Genomic DNA, 13,549 nt, shown 5'->3' with positions numbered 1-13,549 from the left:
GAGGATGAATCTAGTCTTCCTCACCTAGTTTTCCTTACCTAGTTTTTACAAAAATCTAGCATATTTTTCTACATAGTCTTAAATAATGCCTTGGAGCCCAAGCACACTTAGGAAATTGCCCCTAGCATTTAATGTTGCCTTGGAGCCCAAGCACATCTTTTGTTATATAAGGGCCAGAATACCCCTTTGTAAATCATCCAATTTTAGAAATACAAACCCAAGTGTCGAGATCGTTTCTCAAACTTTGAACTCTTGCAAGTGTTCTTGTCTTCCTTGCGAGGTTGGCGCCTTATTTCATCCTTGTTTACTGTGTGTTCTTGGTTGAAATATCCTTTGTTTCCCTCCTTGTTCCTGTGTGGTCTTGGTTGGAAACGTTAGTTTTAGTTGAGTTGTCTTGCAAGGTTTCTTAATGATGCGTGTCTTTTATATGATGTTTTGCACCTCATTTTACACGCATTTCAGAGCTCATTTGTGTAGTTTAAGCAACCATTTCCCCCATTTCCGTCTACTTTCGTGTTTTTGTACTTTATTGCAGAAATATGAAGAATTTAACGGAAATCAAGCTAAATCCATCCCCGAGTATCCTGCATTCCATTTTCTCATGAAGAATCCACTTAAGGAACAAGCTTGGTGCGCGTTTCGAGGCCTAAAAGACAAGTCCACAGGATTTTAGAAGTTAAGTAGCAGCTCAAGCAGTCGATCGACCACTACCTTCAGTCGATCGACCAAAATGCGGGTTCCAGAAGCTACTGTACACTGAGGATCAGTCGATCGACCACTACCATCAGTCGATCGACCAATCTGCTATCCCAGATGAGAATTAAAAGACCGAAGAAGCGCAAGCCCATTATGTTTAGGTTTTGATAATAAGTTGTTACGTATGTTGGCTATATAACGTAACCTAGAACATCAGAATAAGTATTTAGTTTTGATCCCGATCTTACCTAAGTTTTTACACAGTAATATTTAGTTTTATAATTAGGGTTTGGAATATTGATTAGCATTGGAATTTTCGTTCTTATTCTCAATCGTTCCTCTGCAATCTCGGTATTCTTCTGCCTTATTTCGATTTATCCTTATTTCATTGTTAGTATAGAATTGCTAGTTAGTATCCAAAGCCAATTATCGTTTATCGCTATTTGTTATTTGAATACTTCAAGCATGAATTCATTAGTTCATATTATTATTGTTGTTTTTATCAGTACCATGAGTAGCTAGATTAATTGTGCTAGGATGTAGGCGAATTATAGCGTAGGCGGCGTAGTATTGTTTTGGACTGAATTCGCAGGTCAGTCGATCGACGGCGGTCGATCGACTGACCATGTGAGGTTACCTTTCTTTTTAAATGATTTTAATGTTGTATTTAACGAATCGAATGCATGCGACCAGTTAGATGCTTAATTTATAACTGACCCATTAGATCGAAAGATAGGGACAGTTGTTAGACCACCAATTAAAATGACTAAACTGTGCTGAGATCGAAAGATAGGTATAGTTTAGACCGTTAGTCACTTTTCAGGACGAGATTCAGTATTAGTGATATTAGGGACTTATAGCGAGATCGAAAGATGATATCTGTTAAGAGTGGACCGAGAGGACCTCTTGTTTTCCCGCCTCACATGTGTTTGATTCAGACCGACTTAGTATGCTGCCGCCGAAGCTATAATGAACCGACCATCCTAGTACCCCCTCTTTATCTGTTTAATCCGTCTTTTTAGTTTATTGTCTTTATTTACTCTTAGCTATAGACCAATTCAACTCAACCCCTACACTCGTTACCTTAGACTAGAATTAGACAGCTAGAAATTACGTCTGCCTCCTTGTGGTTCGACCCTGTTACCGCTAGCCTAGGTTAGTCTTAATAGGAAAATTATAAATCTTATTTTTGGTACTCACAATGACGGGTATCAAATTTTGGCGCCGTTGCCGGGGAGGCAATTGTTCTAATTTTTGGTTGTCTTTATTTTAGTCTGTTTTTCGCCTCAAGGGAAGACTGAGTACCTTAAGGCAGTTCTTATCTTCTCCTTTAGTTTTGTTTATTTGCAGTACTTCAGGAGAGTCCACTCATGTTCCATTCTTGGGAGCGAGCGGTGGAGATTTGTGGGAGATGTGGCGCTGAGGGGCATGCTTCTGTTATGTGCCGAGCAGATATGGACCAAGTTTATGCTTACTGGCATTATAAACAAGATCATTATGCGCCGCCACATCCGTGCTATCAGCAAGGCTTCCAAGAGACTTCATATTACTTTGCACCGCCTCAGCAAGACCCCCTTCCTTCTGAAGAGAGTGCGGAATTGAAGTCTATGGTGGAGATGCTTAAACTCCAAATGCAAGAAGTCGCTGAACAGAGAGAAGCTTCTTTCAAAAGACTTGAGCTTCTCTTGGCTCAAGTAGTCACGAGCAAAATGATGATATGTATGACTCGGAGGATGATGATTTGGAGGGAGATGAAGCGTCAATTGAAGACTTCAATGCTGTGCCACAAGAAGAATTCGATCAAGCAGATTTGTGTGGTCGAACGAATGACATTGCAGAAGGAAGAGCGGTCGATCGAACGGAACCAGTGGTCGATCGACCAGTTATGCTGGAGGAGGAAACTACTCAGTCGAGTAGTGACGCTGTTCGATCGACCCCTGCAGCCTTGGAAAATGTTCAATCGTCACAAACGCCTATTCCGGATGACGATGAGAAGGTAAATGAAGACCATTCCTATCCGATTAGAGGTAATTCCACTCCTTTAGTCGATTATGTATACCTTATTACTCCTTCTGTTGAAGCATTTGCCGCTGTAGAATTGACGCCTCCGCCCCAGTTTGGGGACAAATTGGAGGAACATCGCTTTGTTTCTCTTTCTACAGGTCTTGGCAAGTTCAAAGACCCCGGAGGTGAGTTGGGTGTTCCTAGTTTGAAGTCTGGCACTGCCCAGATATATGATCCAGGAGGAGGTCCTGATGAGGATATGCCGTCTAAGAAGAAGCTGTGCGCTAAGGTGAAAGATTAGGATCCGGATGCTGCGAGACGTTGTTGTTCTTCCGTTGCCATGTTGTGGACGTCGGGAGTACATTTGACAGTTGCTGAAGCCACTGCGTTCAGTCAGAAGCCTAGTAGTGGGCCAGTGATTTGTGCTTTTTGATGATCGAAAAGTGGGTCGAGCTGGGACCGTCTAATCTAGCGCTACCGGGAGGCAACCCGGAGTTTGAAACATTTCATTTATTTTGGTTTTTGAACATTTAGCTTTATTTGTTTTTGTGTGCTCTAAAAATTAGCAATACTTTCGTCGGATACTTTGGGCTTTGCGCAATTTTGGGCACGTTATTATGTGTGTATACAAGTATATGGACCTTATTAGCTCAAGTTATTGAGCTAATTCGAAGAAATCGAAAAGTTCAAAGATTTTTTCCCGATCGATCGATCGCCTTCCATGGTCGATCGACTGAGGTGCGACTTCCAGAGCTTCATTCTGTTCATTCCGATCGATCGATCGCCATATGGTCGATCGACCACTGCCGCTGCTGTACCTATTCACGACCTTTCCCCTGCTGTGTTGGGTCGTTTTGCGGGATTGAGGGAGTTTTCTACTCTATTTTATTTCCCGACTCATTTCTGATTTCTTCCATTTTCGTAACTTTGCACATAATTACCGCTTCAATATTGTTTTCTCGGTTTTACGCGCGGTTTTTGTTTGTCTTTTCAGGTATTTATTGGTAGCACTGCTGGCTACTGAAACCTCCTAGCTTACGCTGGTTTGGGGAGGTTTCCTTTTGCTGCGCTTAAAGTCTTGTGAGTTCCCAAGTTCCACTTCATGTCATATTTATTTCTTTTCTCGCAAATTCCCGTTTCTCTTTTATTTCATTACATGATTTTGCACAATGGGGACATTGTGCGATTTGGTTTGGGGAAGGGTTTTGCGTCGCATTTGCATAAGTTTATTGCATTTCACTTTTATATTTTTGTATGCATTGTTTATTTCATTTCCTATATATATACAAAAATCCAAAAAAAAAATTGAAAAATTTTAAAATTCAAAAAAATGCACGTTTATTTTAGCATATAGGTCGAGTCGGAATGGTAGTATTTCCATGATGACATTGCATTTGCATTTTGTTTATGCCTAAGCCTTGCTTGACTAACATGTTATTAGTAGAATCATAAGTGCATATCCACGAGTTTTCGTTAATTATTCGCTGAACTTGAGACTTGACTTAGAATATTGGCAAACTACATCATTTTCTGAGATTAGAGCCTATAACTGGTGACATCTATGACCGGTTTATCTAGGATTGTGAGTAGTACTCCTTATAAGACATGTCATATCAATTTGCATAAATATGAACTTAATCTGCTTAATACCTGTATGCATTCGGTTTGTGGTTTGCTGACACATGTGGTAGAGGTTCCCCTTATTCGTTTTGTCCATAAGCTCCACACTGCCAAAAATAGCCTTTTTTGTCCCATCACTACATCCTACATATAGCCTGTCCTTTGTCAAGCTAGTAGCCCATGTTTTTGGGATTGTTACTTCGTTTTTGGTGGTAAATGCTCAATTGAGATGATTGTTGGGAAAATGAAAAGAAAGGAAGGAAGGAAACAAAAGTTGAAAAGAAAAGAAAAGAAGTGGAAAAAAAAAATGATTCAAAAGAGAAAAAAAAAAAAAGAAAGAAAAAGAGTTTTGTACTGTTGAAGTGGTCGATCGACTGGCATCATAGGTCGATCGACCGAGGTTCGTGAGAAAGAAAGAAATCAAATTCGCATAATTCAAATCCTTATCTTTTGGCGATTTTTGCTCCCATGTATTATTCTTATTTTATGGGGAGTTGGTTGATTGCTTTACACCTGGAGATGGTGAGATTTGTGCTTGTTATAGCACCGTTTCATTTGTTTTTGAGCAAGAAGTTGGATGTTGCCATATGGTTCCGTTTTGGTACTAGCTTGATCACCTGTACCTCCACTTTTCCATAAAATGTTTTGCCTCTTCTTACCCATACCTCACATATCCCATATTTACCTCGGCATGTGTCATGGTCTTTTGTTGGTTGGAATGCGTATGTACGGTTGTAGAGATTACTTTCATATTAGATTGCAGGCATGTTCTTATAGGTCGTAGTTAGGTGAGAGTCTTTACAAAATTACTTCTTTCTATCTTACATATATTCACCTGTGCTTTTGAGTGGTTTGAGCGACCCGTGAGAGTCCAATTTGATAAGTCCCTACAGTTGACGGTTCAGCAGTTTTTAATGACTACATAACTCGTTTGCATGATTCACATTGCTAATTGATTGTTGGTTATTGCATTAAAATGGTTTAGGCTTTCCTTGTTGCAATTCGCTCTGAGATTGAACTCGTTCCATTTAGATCGAGTCTAGTTCTTGCTTGGGGACAAGCAAGGGTTTGGTTTGGGGAAGTTTGATGCGTGTCTTTTATATGATGTTTTGCACCTCATTTTACACGCATTTCAGAGCTCATTTGTGTAGTTTAAGCAACCATTTCCCCCATTTCCGTCTACTTTCGTGTTTTTGTACTTTATTGCAGAAATATGAAGAATTTAACGGAAATCAAGCTAAATCCATCCCCGAGTATCCTGCATTGCATTTTGCCGTGAAGAATCCACTTAAGGAACAAGCTTGGTGCGCGTTTCGAGGCCTAAAAGACAAGTCCACGGGATTTTAGAAGCTAAGTAGCAGCTCAAGCAGTCGATCGACCACTCCCTTCAGTCGATCGACCAAAATGCGGGTTCCAGAAGCTACTGTACACTGAGGATCAGTCGATCGACCACTACCATCAGTCGATCGACCAATCTGCTATCCCAGACGAGAATTAAAAGACCGAAGAAGCGCAAGCCCATTATGTTTAGGTTTTGATAATAAGTTGTTACGTATGTTGGCTATATAACGTAACCTAGAACATCAGAATAAGTATTTAGTTTTGATCCCGATCTTACCTAAGTTTTTACACAGTAATATTTAGTTTTATAATTAGGGTTTGGAATATTGATTAGCATTGGAATTTTCGTTCTTATTCTCAATCGTTCCTCTGCAATCTCGGTATTCTTCTGCCTTATTTCGATTTATCCTTATTTCATTGTTAGTATAGAATTGCTAGTTAGTATCCAAAGCCAATTATCGTTTATCGCTATTTGTTATTTGAATACTTCAAGCATGAATTCATTAGTTCATATTATTATTGTTGTTTTTATCAGTACCATGAGTAGCTAGATTAATTGTGCTAGGATGTAGGCGAATTATAGCGTAGGCGGCGTAGTATTGTTTTGGATCGAATTCGCAGTCGTCGATCGATCGACGGTCGATCGATCGACCACCATGTGAGGTTACCTTTCGTTTTAAATGATTTTAATGTTGTATTTAACGAATCGAATGCATGCGACCAGTTAGATGCTTAATTTATAACTGACCCATTAGATCGAAAGATAGGGACAGTTGTTAGACCACCAATTAAAATGACTAAACTGTGCTGAGATCGAAAGATAGGTATAGTTTAGACCGTTAGTCACTTTTCAGGACGAGAGTCAGTATTAGTGATATTAGGGACTTATAGCGAGATCGAAAGATGCTATCTGTTAAGAGTGGACCGAGAGGACCTCTTGTTTTCCCGCCTCACATGTGTTTGATTCGGACCGACTTAGTATCTTTGCCGCCGAAGCTATAATGAACCGACCATCCTAGTACCCCCTCTTTATCTGTTTAATCCGTCTTTTTAGTTTATTGTCTTTATTTACTCTTAGCTATAGACCAATTCAACTCAACCCCTACACTCGTTACCTTAGACTAGAATTAGACAGCTAGAAATTACGTCTGCCTCCTTGTGGTTCGACCCTGTTACCGCTAGCCTAGGTTAGTCTTAATAGGAAAATTATAAATCTTATTTTTGGTACTCACAACTACGGGTATCACTTAACTAATCCATATCCATTTTACTTAACATTTTTCCGCTGCAATTTAAACTCTAAAAACACCAAAAAATCACTCACAATACTTCACCAAATCAGGCCCTTGTCGAACAACTCGGTCTACATCAGATTGGTGGTTGTTTTACATCAGCTAGTAATGATAATATAGTACGATGCCTTTTATGCAAGGGCAATTAATAGTTACAAGTTTGTCAATTGGTCTCCCTTGAGACGGGTATATCCCTCTTAACAGTAAAACGGATTAAATACTACTCCCCTTTGTCTAGATAAGGAAATTGGCATCTAATCCCAGTGATCTCTCTCTTTTTTACCAGAGACCTGATGAAGCATGGAAAAGAGAGTTTATTATGAACCTCATTCATCCGCTCTTGTCTCGAAATGGGAACGTTTAATATGTTTGATTTTTAGACTCACCAGTATTTTTTCATGAAACATTTTCCATGAGTTTTTTGTTTAAGAATATTTTTATTTTGGACGCTTAATATTAATATGAATAATTTGGATTGTTCATTGGCTAATATTTTTTGTTATTTAATTTATGTCATAGTAAGTTATAGTTAATGGAAAAAAAAATGTGGAACTCTTTTTATAATTTAAAAAACCAGCCTATTATGAAGAGAGAAAAAATTGGATATTGAATCCATTCCAAATGTGAACCAAACACAATGTATGGCATATACAATCCATTACAGAATCAAACCAAACAAGTGTTAAAAGGTATGGGGTTCTAACTCAATTCCTCCCTGGATTCTCATCTAAATCCATTCCATTCCAAGATTTTGAACCAAACAGCCCCTAAAGCACATAAAACTTCTTGTTGTTGATAAGTAGCTTGTGCATATCTAAGCCAAAATGTTGGTTGAATGAAAGTGCAACCATGGAAAAATAATTAAAGAGATACGTAGTACAACATTCACGATGTCAGTTCAGTCATATGGACGAACCAGGCCACTATAGTTGTTCTCATTGTGGTGGTCTTCATCACCACCTTGATCTTCCACCCATAGTTCTTAATCGAGTTAACCTTGTGCATCTTTTTTCCTTTCTTTGCCATGTTGTTCGTAGTCGATCTAGCACTTGAAAAACAATTAAGGTATCGTTTGGGAACCAAAATTTGATTTAGAATCACTCATTTCAATTTAGGAATGTGAAATTAGGAATCATAAATCCAAATTCTTTGTTTGGAAAACAAAGAATTTGAAATTTTGGATTTTGAAATCCAAATTTTCTGTTTGGGAAACACAGAATTTGGAAATCCAAATTTGTACTCAGATTTATTTTTAAAGGCTTCAAATTAAATTCTAAGGCTTAGGCAAAAAGTTTCCATTTTCAACATAAAAATAGAATGCTTGAACATAAGTTATCAAATACAACCAGTAAATCTGAACATAAAACTACTAATGGTCAAGTTTTAACAACTATTACTTCTAGATTTCAACTACAAACCTCGACTACGCTCATCAAGGCAAAGGATTATCCTGTTTTCTCTTCTTGTTGGAGCTAGTTGAAGTAGTATCCATGCTTGAACTCGCACCATCGCATGCCTCTTCGTCCATCATAGTAGCACCCTCTTCATGATGCTTTACCCCATCACCAACAGCCTGATCCAGTCCAACCAAAGCACATATGTCATCCCAATGCTCAATAGACTTATTTGAATAAGCCGCAGCATTTGGGTTAGCCTGCAATAAAAACACCACAATTGAGAATGAGACACATAATATAAAACATCATGACTCAGTCTGCGCTTCCAACAGTAAAAATTTCATAATGTAAAACAAACAAAATCGATCAAACTAAGACGCATATTCAAGGATAACAATAATTAATCGATCGTACTATTGATTAAATAAACCCTAGAAATAAAATTGAAACAATTAATAGTTTAAAATAAAATTCAACTTACTTGAACATAGTAAAGATCGGAATCTCGATGAATTGTGCAAAAACCCTATCAATGGAAGCTCGATTTGATTTCCATGGAAGCTCCGATGGTGAAGAGAAGCGGATGAGATAGAGAGTAGTGAGAGGAGATAGAGAGTCGAGGTGGAGGATATGAAGTCACAGAGAGAGTGATTTGTAAATGACACCTATTTTGATGGTATTTGATTTATGCCCAATTGGATTCTAAACAAACTCGGATGGATTTGGCCCAAATTAGAATTCTAAAATTTTAGAGACTCCCAAACATGGTATTTGGGCCGAATCCATATTTAAGAATGGAATGCCCATTCCCAAACAGCTGTAATCTAATTTCTTAAATTTTGCTTTATTTGTTTATAACTATGTTCTTAGTCCCTTAACTCCTTCACTTTGGTCTTGTATTCGATAATTAAATATTCCAAGAAAATTCAACTTTATCTAATACTCTTACCACTGTTGTGTCTTATACTTATAACCGAGTCTGTGTACATAAAACTATATTGAATGATTGTTATACACATATGTTTGATCGACCAAGTTAGTTACTACTTTCATTCTAATGAGAAGCTAATTATCTTAAACCCGAGCCGACTAAAATACAACCACTAGTCAAGAGGAGGAAGGAGTAAGTTACAATTGGTGATTGTCGAAAGAGCTCGTACAAAGGTCGAATCTTAATTAGTGTCATTATCCCTTGAAAAAAAAAATTAGTGTCATTATACGGGGTCCTTGTGAGTTTTGTGAGTTGTGACCCCTCATTTGTTAACAAAAAAATGATAGTTTAACAAAGCAATGCCGTGAAACATTTCACTTTTGAGGGAACCGCACCAAGAAACAAAGTAGAGCTCGTATGATTCAGCAACTACAATTGTGGTAAACATTTGCTTAGTCTATTTACTGGACGAATTAAGGGCTAAAGATTCATGATACTTTCTCTATATTTATTAGAGACGTCTTAAAATAAATGAAGGCTCGGTGTACCACAGAAAAATAAGGCCCCAAATATAAATACACAAGTGTACCCGGTTTTCGCATCCGTGGTTGTCCAGGGTCTTAGATGCCCCTGATATTTATCAACATTTTATCCAATTATAATACTATACATTCATCGTTAATGATACTATTAACACTTTAACAGCCGCCTCTCTTGAATTATATTCAACTTCACAACAATTCAAAACAACTTTTCATTTTCGCTTTCTTTCTTCCCCCTTTTTTTTCTTGTTTATATATGAAAATGATTGGTAGTCCCATTTACGTCTCACCAACTTGTTTATTGTCCAGCTCATAGTAACACAAGCTAGGTCAATAATGCTACACAATTTTTTTTGTTTTGAGGAAATGCTAGACACAGTTAATGTAGACTTTCAAGATTTTAAGATTAAACCTAAATGATACCAATATTGTACAGATTATTTCTTAAAGAATGATGATTAGTTCTTATAATGAGTTTGCTTGAGATGGAGTAACTATTACGGAGTAACAGACTGAAGAAGCTCAAAGCAAAAAGAGAATGTCGGAAAGTGAAGGTAGCGTAGGGTGAAAATAAAACGGGCAGAATACATTTACCCATAAATTGAGTAATAATCCTCACCCTCCATGGGTAACATTAACCCAAACACCCAATGGTCACTGTCTTGCCCGGCGCCCATGTTTATAGCTTTTATTCCTCAGAAATAAGGATGCTATTTTCTACCCTCCCTTTACCGCCACTATACCCATTCTGTTGATTTTCATTACGCGAGTAATAATGACCTTGCTAATGCAATCAAAGATGATGGAAAACATTTTTCAACAGCAAATATATGTCTAAACAAAGGAAACCAGTGCAAGAAAATGACTCAAGTCATCAAAGTAGCCACAATCACAGAGACCTTAAGGCTTAAGCAACTCCATACAAATCCTTCTCGAACAAACGAATTGGCCATACGGGCCTCTATAGAATCACTATCTTCAGATTTGACTTAGAATGAGTAGTTGAAAGGGTGATATGGAGAATGCTGTTAAGAAATGAGTTCAACTGATTTGACTTACAGCAATTTCACTCCAGCATCCCTCATATTATCAATTACCGCTTTGATCTTACCATGATACTTTTGTTCTCTTTTCAGGAAGACTTGAACGGCAGGAATATTGTTAACCAGCAAGCGCTCACCAAGAATCTTTCCAATTTTGGCAGCAGCAGTAACATCCCGGGTGATGCTCATGGTTGATCTCAATGCCTTTTCCTGTGAACTCGCAGAAGCAACAACTGTTGCAGTTGGTGAGTGAATAACTTGAGCGTGGACAAATTTGTTTGTGAAGTGCATTTTCAGCAAGTATGGCTTCAGAAACTCAGTGATTTTAGGTAGTCTAACTGGTGGTGGAATAACCATATTGCCCTGCAAAATGTTTTCTAGATATCATCATGAATCTGAAAATATGATTTGGAGGAGATAGGACACAGTAATGAGAGGTAGCCCACAAGTAGAGATGAAAGCGCGATATGATTTTGAACATATAAATCAAGTATAAAAGCCTGTGGTTATGAAAACTAGAGTTACTGTCTGGCGGAGTAATTGAAATTTGAAAATTGAAATACAGAAGGGAGATAATTAACCATTCGAATAACACATCACGCAGATGGCGAAATTCATAGTTACATTACATAGTAGAAAATTGGCTTACTTTAATTTGCACATGAGTTGTTTTACAAATTGCCATCAAAATGGAATGAATACTAGTTACTTCGAAACATGATAACAAAGTTAACAGCAAAATAAAACATTTTCTTCCCCAAATAGCCATAATTTTTTTACAAAAGGAGACAAGATAATTTCACACAATAAACTCCATTAAAATGTCCATTTTCAATGGAGCCAAAGATTCATTGTTCTTTTTGCATCGCAAAAAAAATAGGTTCGATTAAAATAACTCTAATCCTTGCCACTTAGGTAGCCTTCTATGTTCGAGTTACACAAAGTATTCAGTAAGCCTGTGACTCAACTTCATATTCCCTTACCTTTCAATGAATATGTTAGCCAAGTTAAACCTCTAGTGGATGGATTGATGTAGAGGGATATGAAAGGAAGGGAAAGGAAGGAGGATAATAGCTTGTTTAGACAGTAAGTTCGGTTGCAGTGAAATCAAGACGAGGGAAACGATGGTGTCCATTTCGGTTGTCCTTCCTCCAAGCAAAACTAAAATCCTTCCGACATACTACATATTCGAAATGGATACATCAAACCTCCATTCCTCCTCCCTTTCCCTCCTAAACTGTATCCAAATGATACCACTAGACAAGAAACAACTATTAGAAGGGGTTAAGCAAACCTCACTCGCTTCTTTTACCAGATGAACGCCATTTGTTTAAAGAAACCTCGCAGGCTAAACCACCCACCCCCACCCATTTGATAGAAGAGAGGGTCTTCATGGAGGCATTGGGGTAATTGAGATGATGACGATAAGCACTTTGTCCCCGCATACTCTGGCTATTGTGACATTGGGATAATCCAATAGTACTTTGTCCCTAAATACTCTAGTTATTGTGACATTTTCCAGACAACTTGGAGTCCATAAGCACTTTGTCCCTAAATACGCTGGCTATTGTGACATTTTTCTAGACAACTTGGTTTCTTAGTCCATAAGCACTTTGTCCCCGTATACTCAGGCTATTGTCCTGCAATTTCTCACTTCACTATGGAATACTCACTAGACGTCAACATTTTCGCATTGCCATTCTCAATTTGGCATTCGTTCTATCTAGGGGCTATTCGCTAACAAAAGTTAATTGCAACATTGCATACAAGTGAGATGACAAACAATTCTTTTTCCTTTCTACTCGTTTCGAAAATCTAAAAGTCGTAACATTGCTAATTTCACGCTACCACACCAAACTGTACTCATCAAATGCCAGGAATTATGAAAAAACATAAAATCAATAACCCAAAAAAGATGAAACCAAATGTCAACTAGTTAGTGCAAAATGATACCCACAATCTAATTACAAAAAATAAGAAATCAGATAAAATTAGGCATACTATACCTGATCAATGATAACTACATTGACGCATATATGGGCATACAAAAGTTGATCAAGAAGTTTAATTATGCAGAACAATTCATCGAACAAGTTGCGGGCATTGTGAAATTAAATATGTTTTAACTATCAAGCTTAAACTAACAAACATAGAGAAGAATAAGTAATGTGAATATAAGTAAGTCATAGGATTAGTAGTGCGAAGAAATAAGCTGACCTGAAAATGATTAAACAAGAAGGTAGAGATTAAGAAATGTTGGGAAAAATATACGAAATTGGAATTAGACTAAGAAATTGCAGGCAACCAGATTGGTCCGAATGTGGTAAGCTATGTTCTTTCTTTTTTTTTTCACTTCACTTGATTGATTCGATTGATTCGATTAAATTTTTTTATTCGATTCATTCAACTTTATTCAGATTCGATTCGATTCACTTTATTGATTGATTCAACTCGATTCGATTCGATTCGATTCAGTTCATTTCACTTACTCCATTCGATTCAAATCATTCACCACTTCATTCACTCCACTAAATTCAGCCAATTTCAATCTTAAACTTAATAGTTTTTATTACTATTATATTATTATTATTATTAATAATATTTTATTATTAATAATATTTTATTATTATTATTATTATTATTATTATTATTATTATTAATTAATTAATCATCCTCATTATTG

The 13,549-nt window shown here is 37.3% G+C and overlaps 1 protein-coding gene and 1 long non-coding RNA gene across 3 annotated transcripts; both read right to left on the bottom strand.

The window, feature by feature from the left end:
• Nucleotides 1-8,224: 8,224 nt before the first annotated feature.
• LOC141599889 (uncharacterized) lies at nt 8,225-9,159 on the bottom strand. The gene is made up of 2 exons (XR_012524005.1): nt 8,832-9,159; nt 8,225-8,607 (listed from the first exon to the last, which is right to left on the bottom strand). It is a non-coding gene; the product is annotated as an uncharacterized LOC141599889 (long non-coding RNA).
• A 1,476-nt stretch (nt 9,160-10,635) lies between these two features.
• On the bottom strand, nt 10,636-13,210 carry LOC141599888 (uncharacterized). 2 transcript variants are annotated; one of them, XM_074420017.1, is made up of 2 exons: nt 13,084-13,210; nt 10,636-11,229 (listed from the first exon to the last, which is right to left on the bottom strand). In XM_074420017.1, the coding sequence occupies exon 2, from the start codon at nt 11,221-11,223 to the stop codon at nt 10,879-10,881; it is 345 nt and encodes a 114-aa protein (XP_074276118.1). In that variant the 5' UTR covers nt 11,224-11,229; nt 13,084-13,210; the 3' UTR covers nt 10,636-10,878. The 2 variants fall into 2 exon arrangements, with proteins under 2 accessions (XP_074276118.1, XP_074276119.1); XM_074420018.1 differs by lacking the exon at nt 13,084-13,210 and adding an exon at nt 12,873-13,027.
• Nucleotides 13,211-13,549: the final 339 nt, after the last annotated feature.

Source organism: Silene latifolia, chromosome 9, assembly GCF_048544455.1.
Source record: "Silene latifolia isolate original U9 population chromosome 9, ASM4854445v1, whole genome shotgun sequence".
Lineage (NCBI taxonomy): Eukaryota > Viridiplantae > Streptophyta > Magnoliopsida > Caryophyllales > Caryophyllaceae > Silene > Silene latifolia.
This window is presented reverse-complemented; position numbering and strand designations above follow the sequence as displayed.

Bases quoted from the DNA above. Each gene is read 5' to 3' on its own strand.
- LOC141599888 (XM_074420017.1), bottom strand. From the start codon at position 11,223: ATGGTTATTCCACCACCAGTTAGACTACCTAAAATCACTGAGTTTCTG.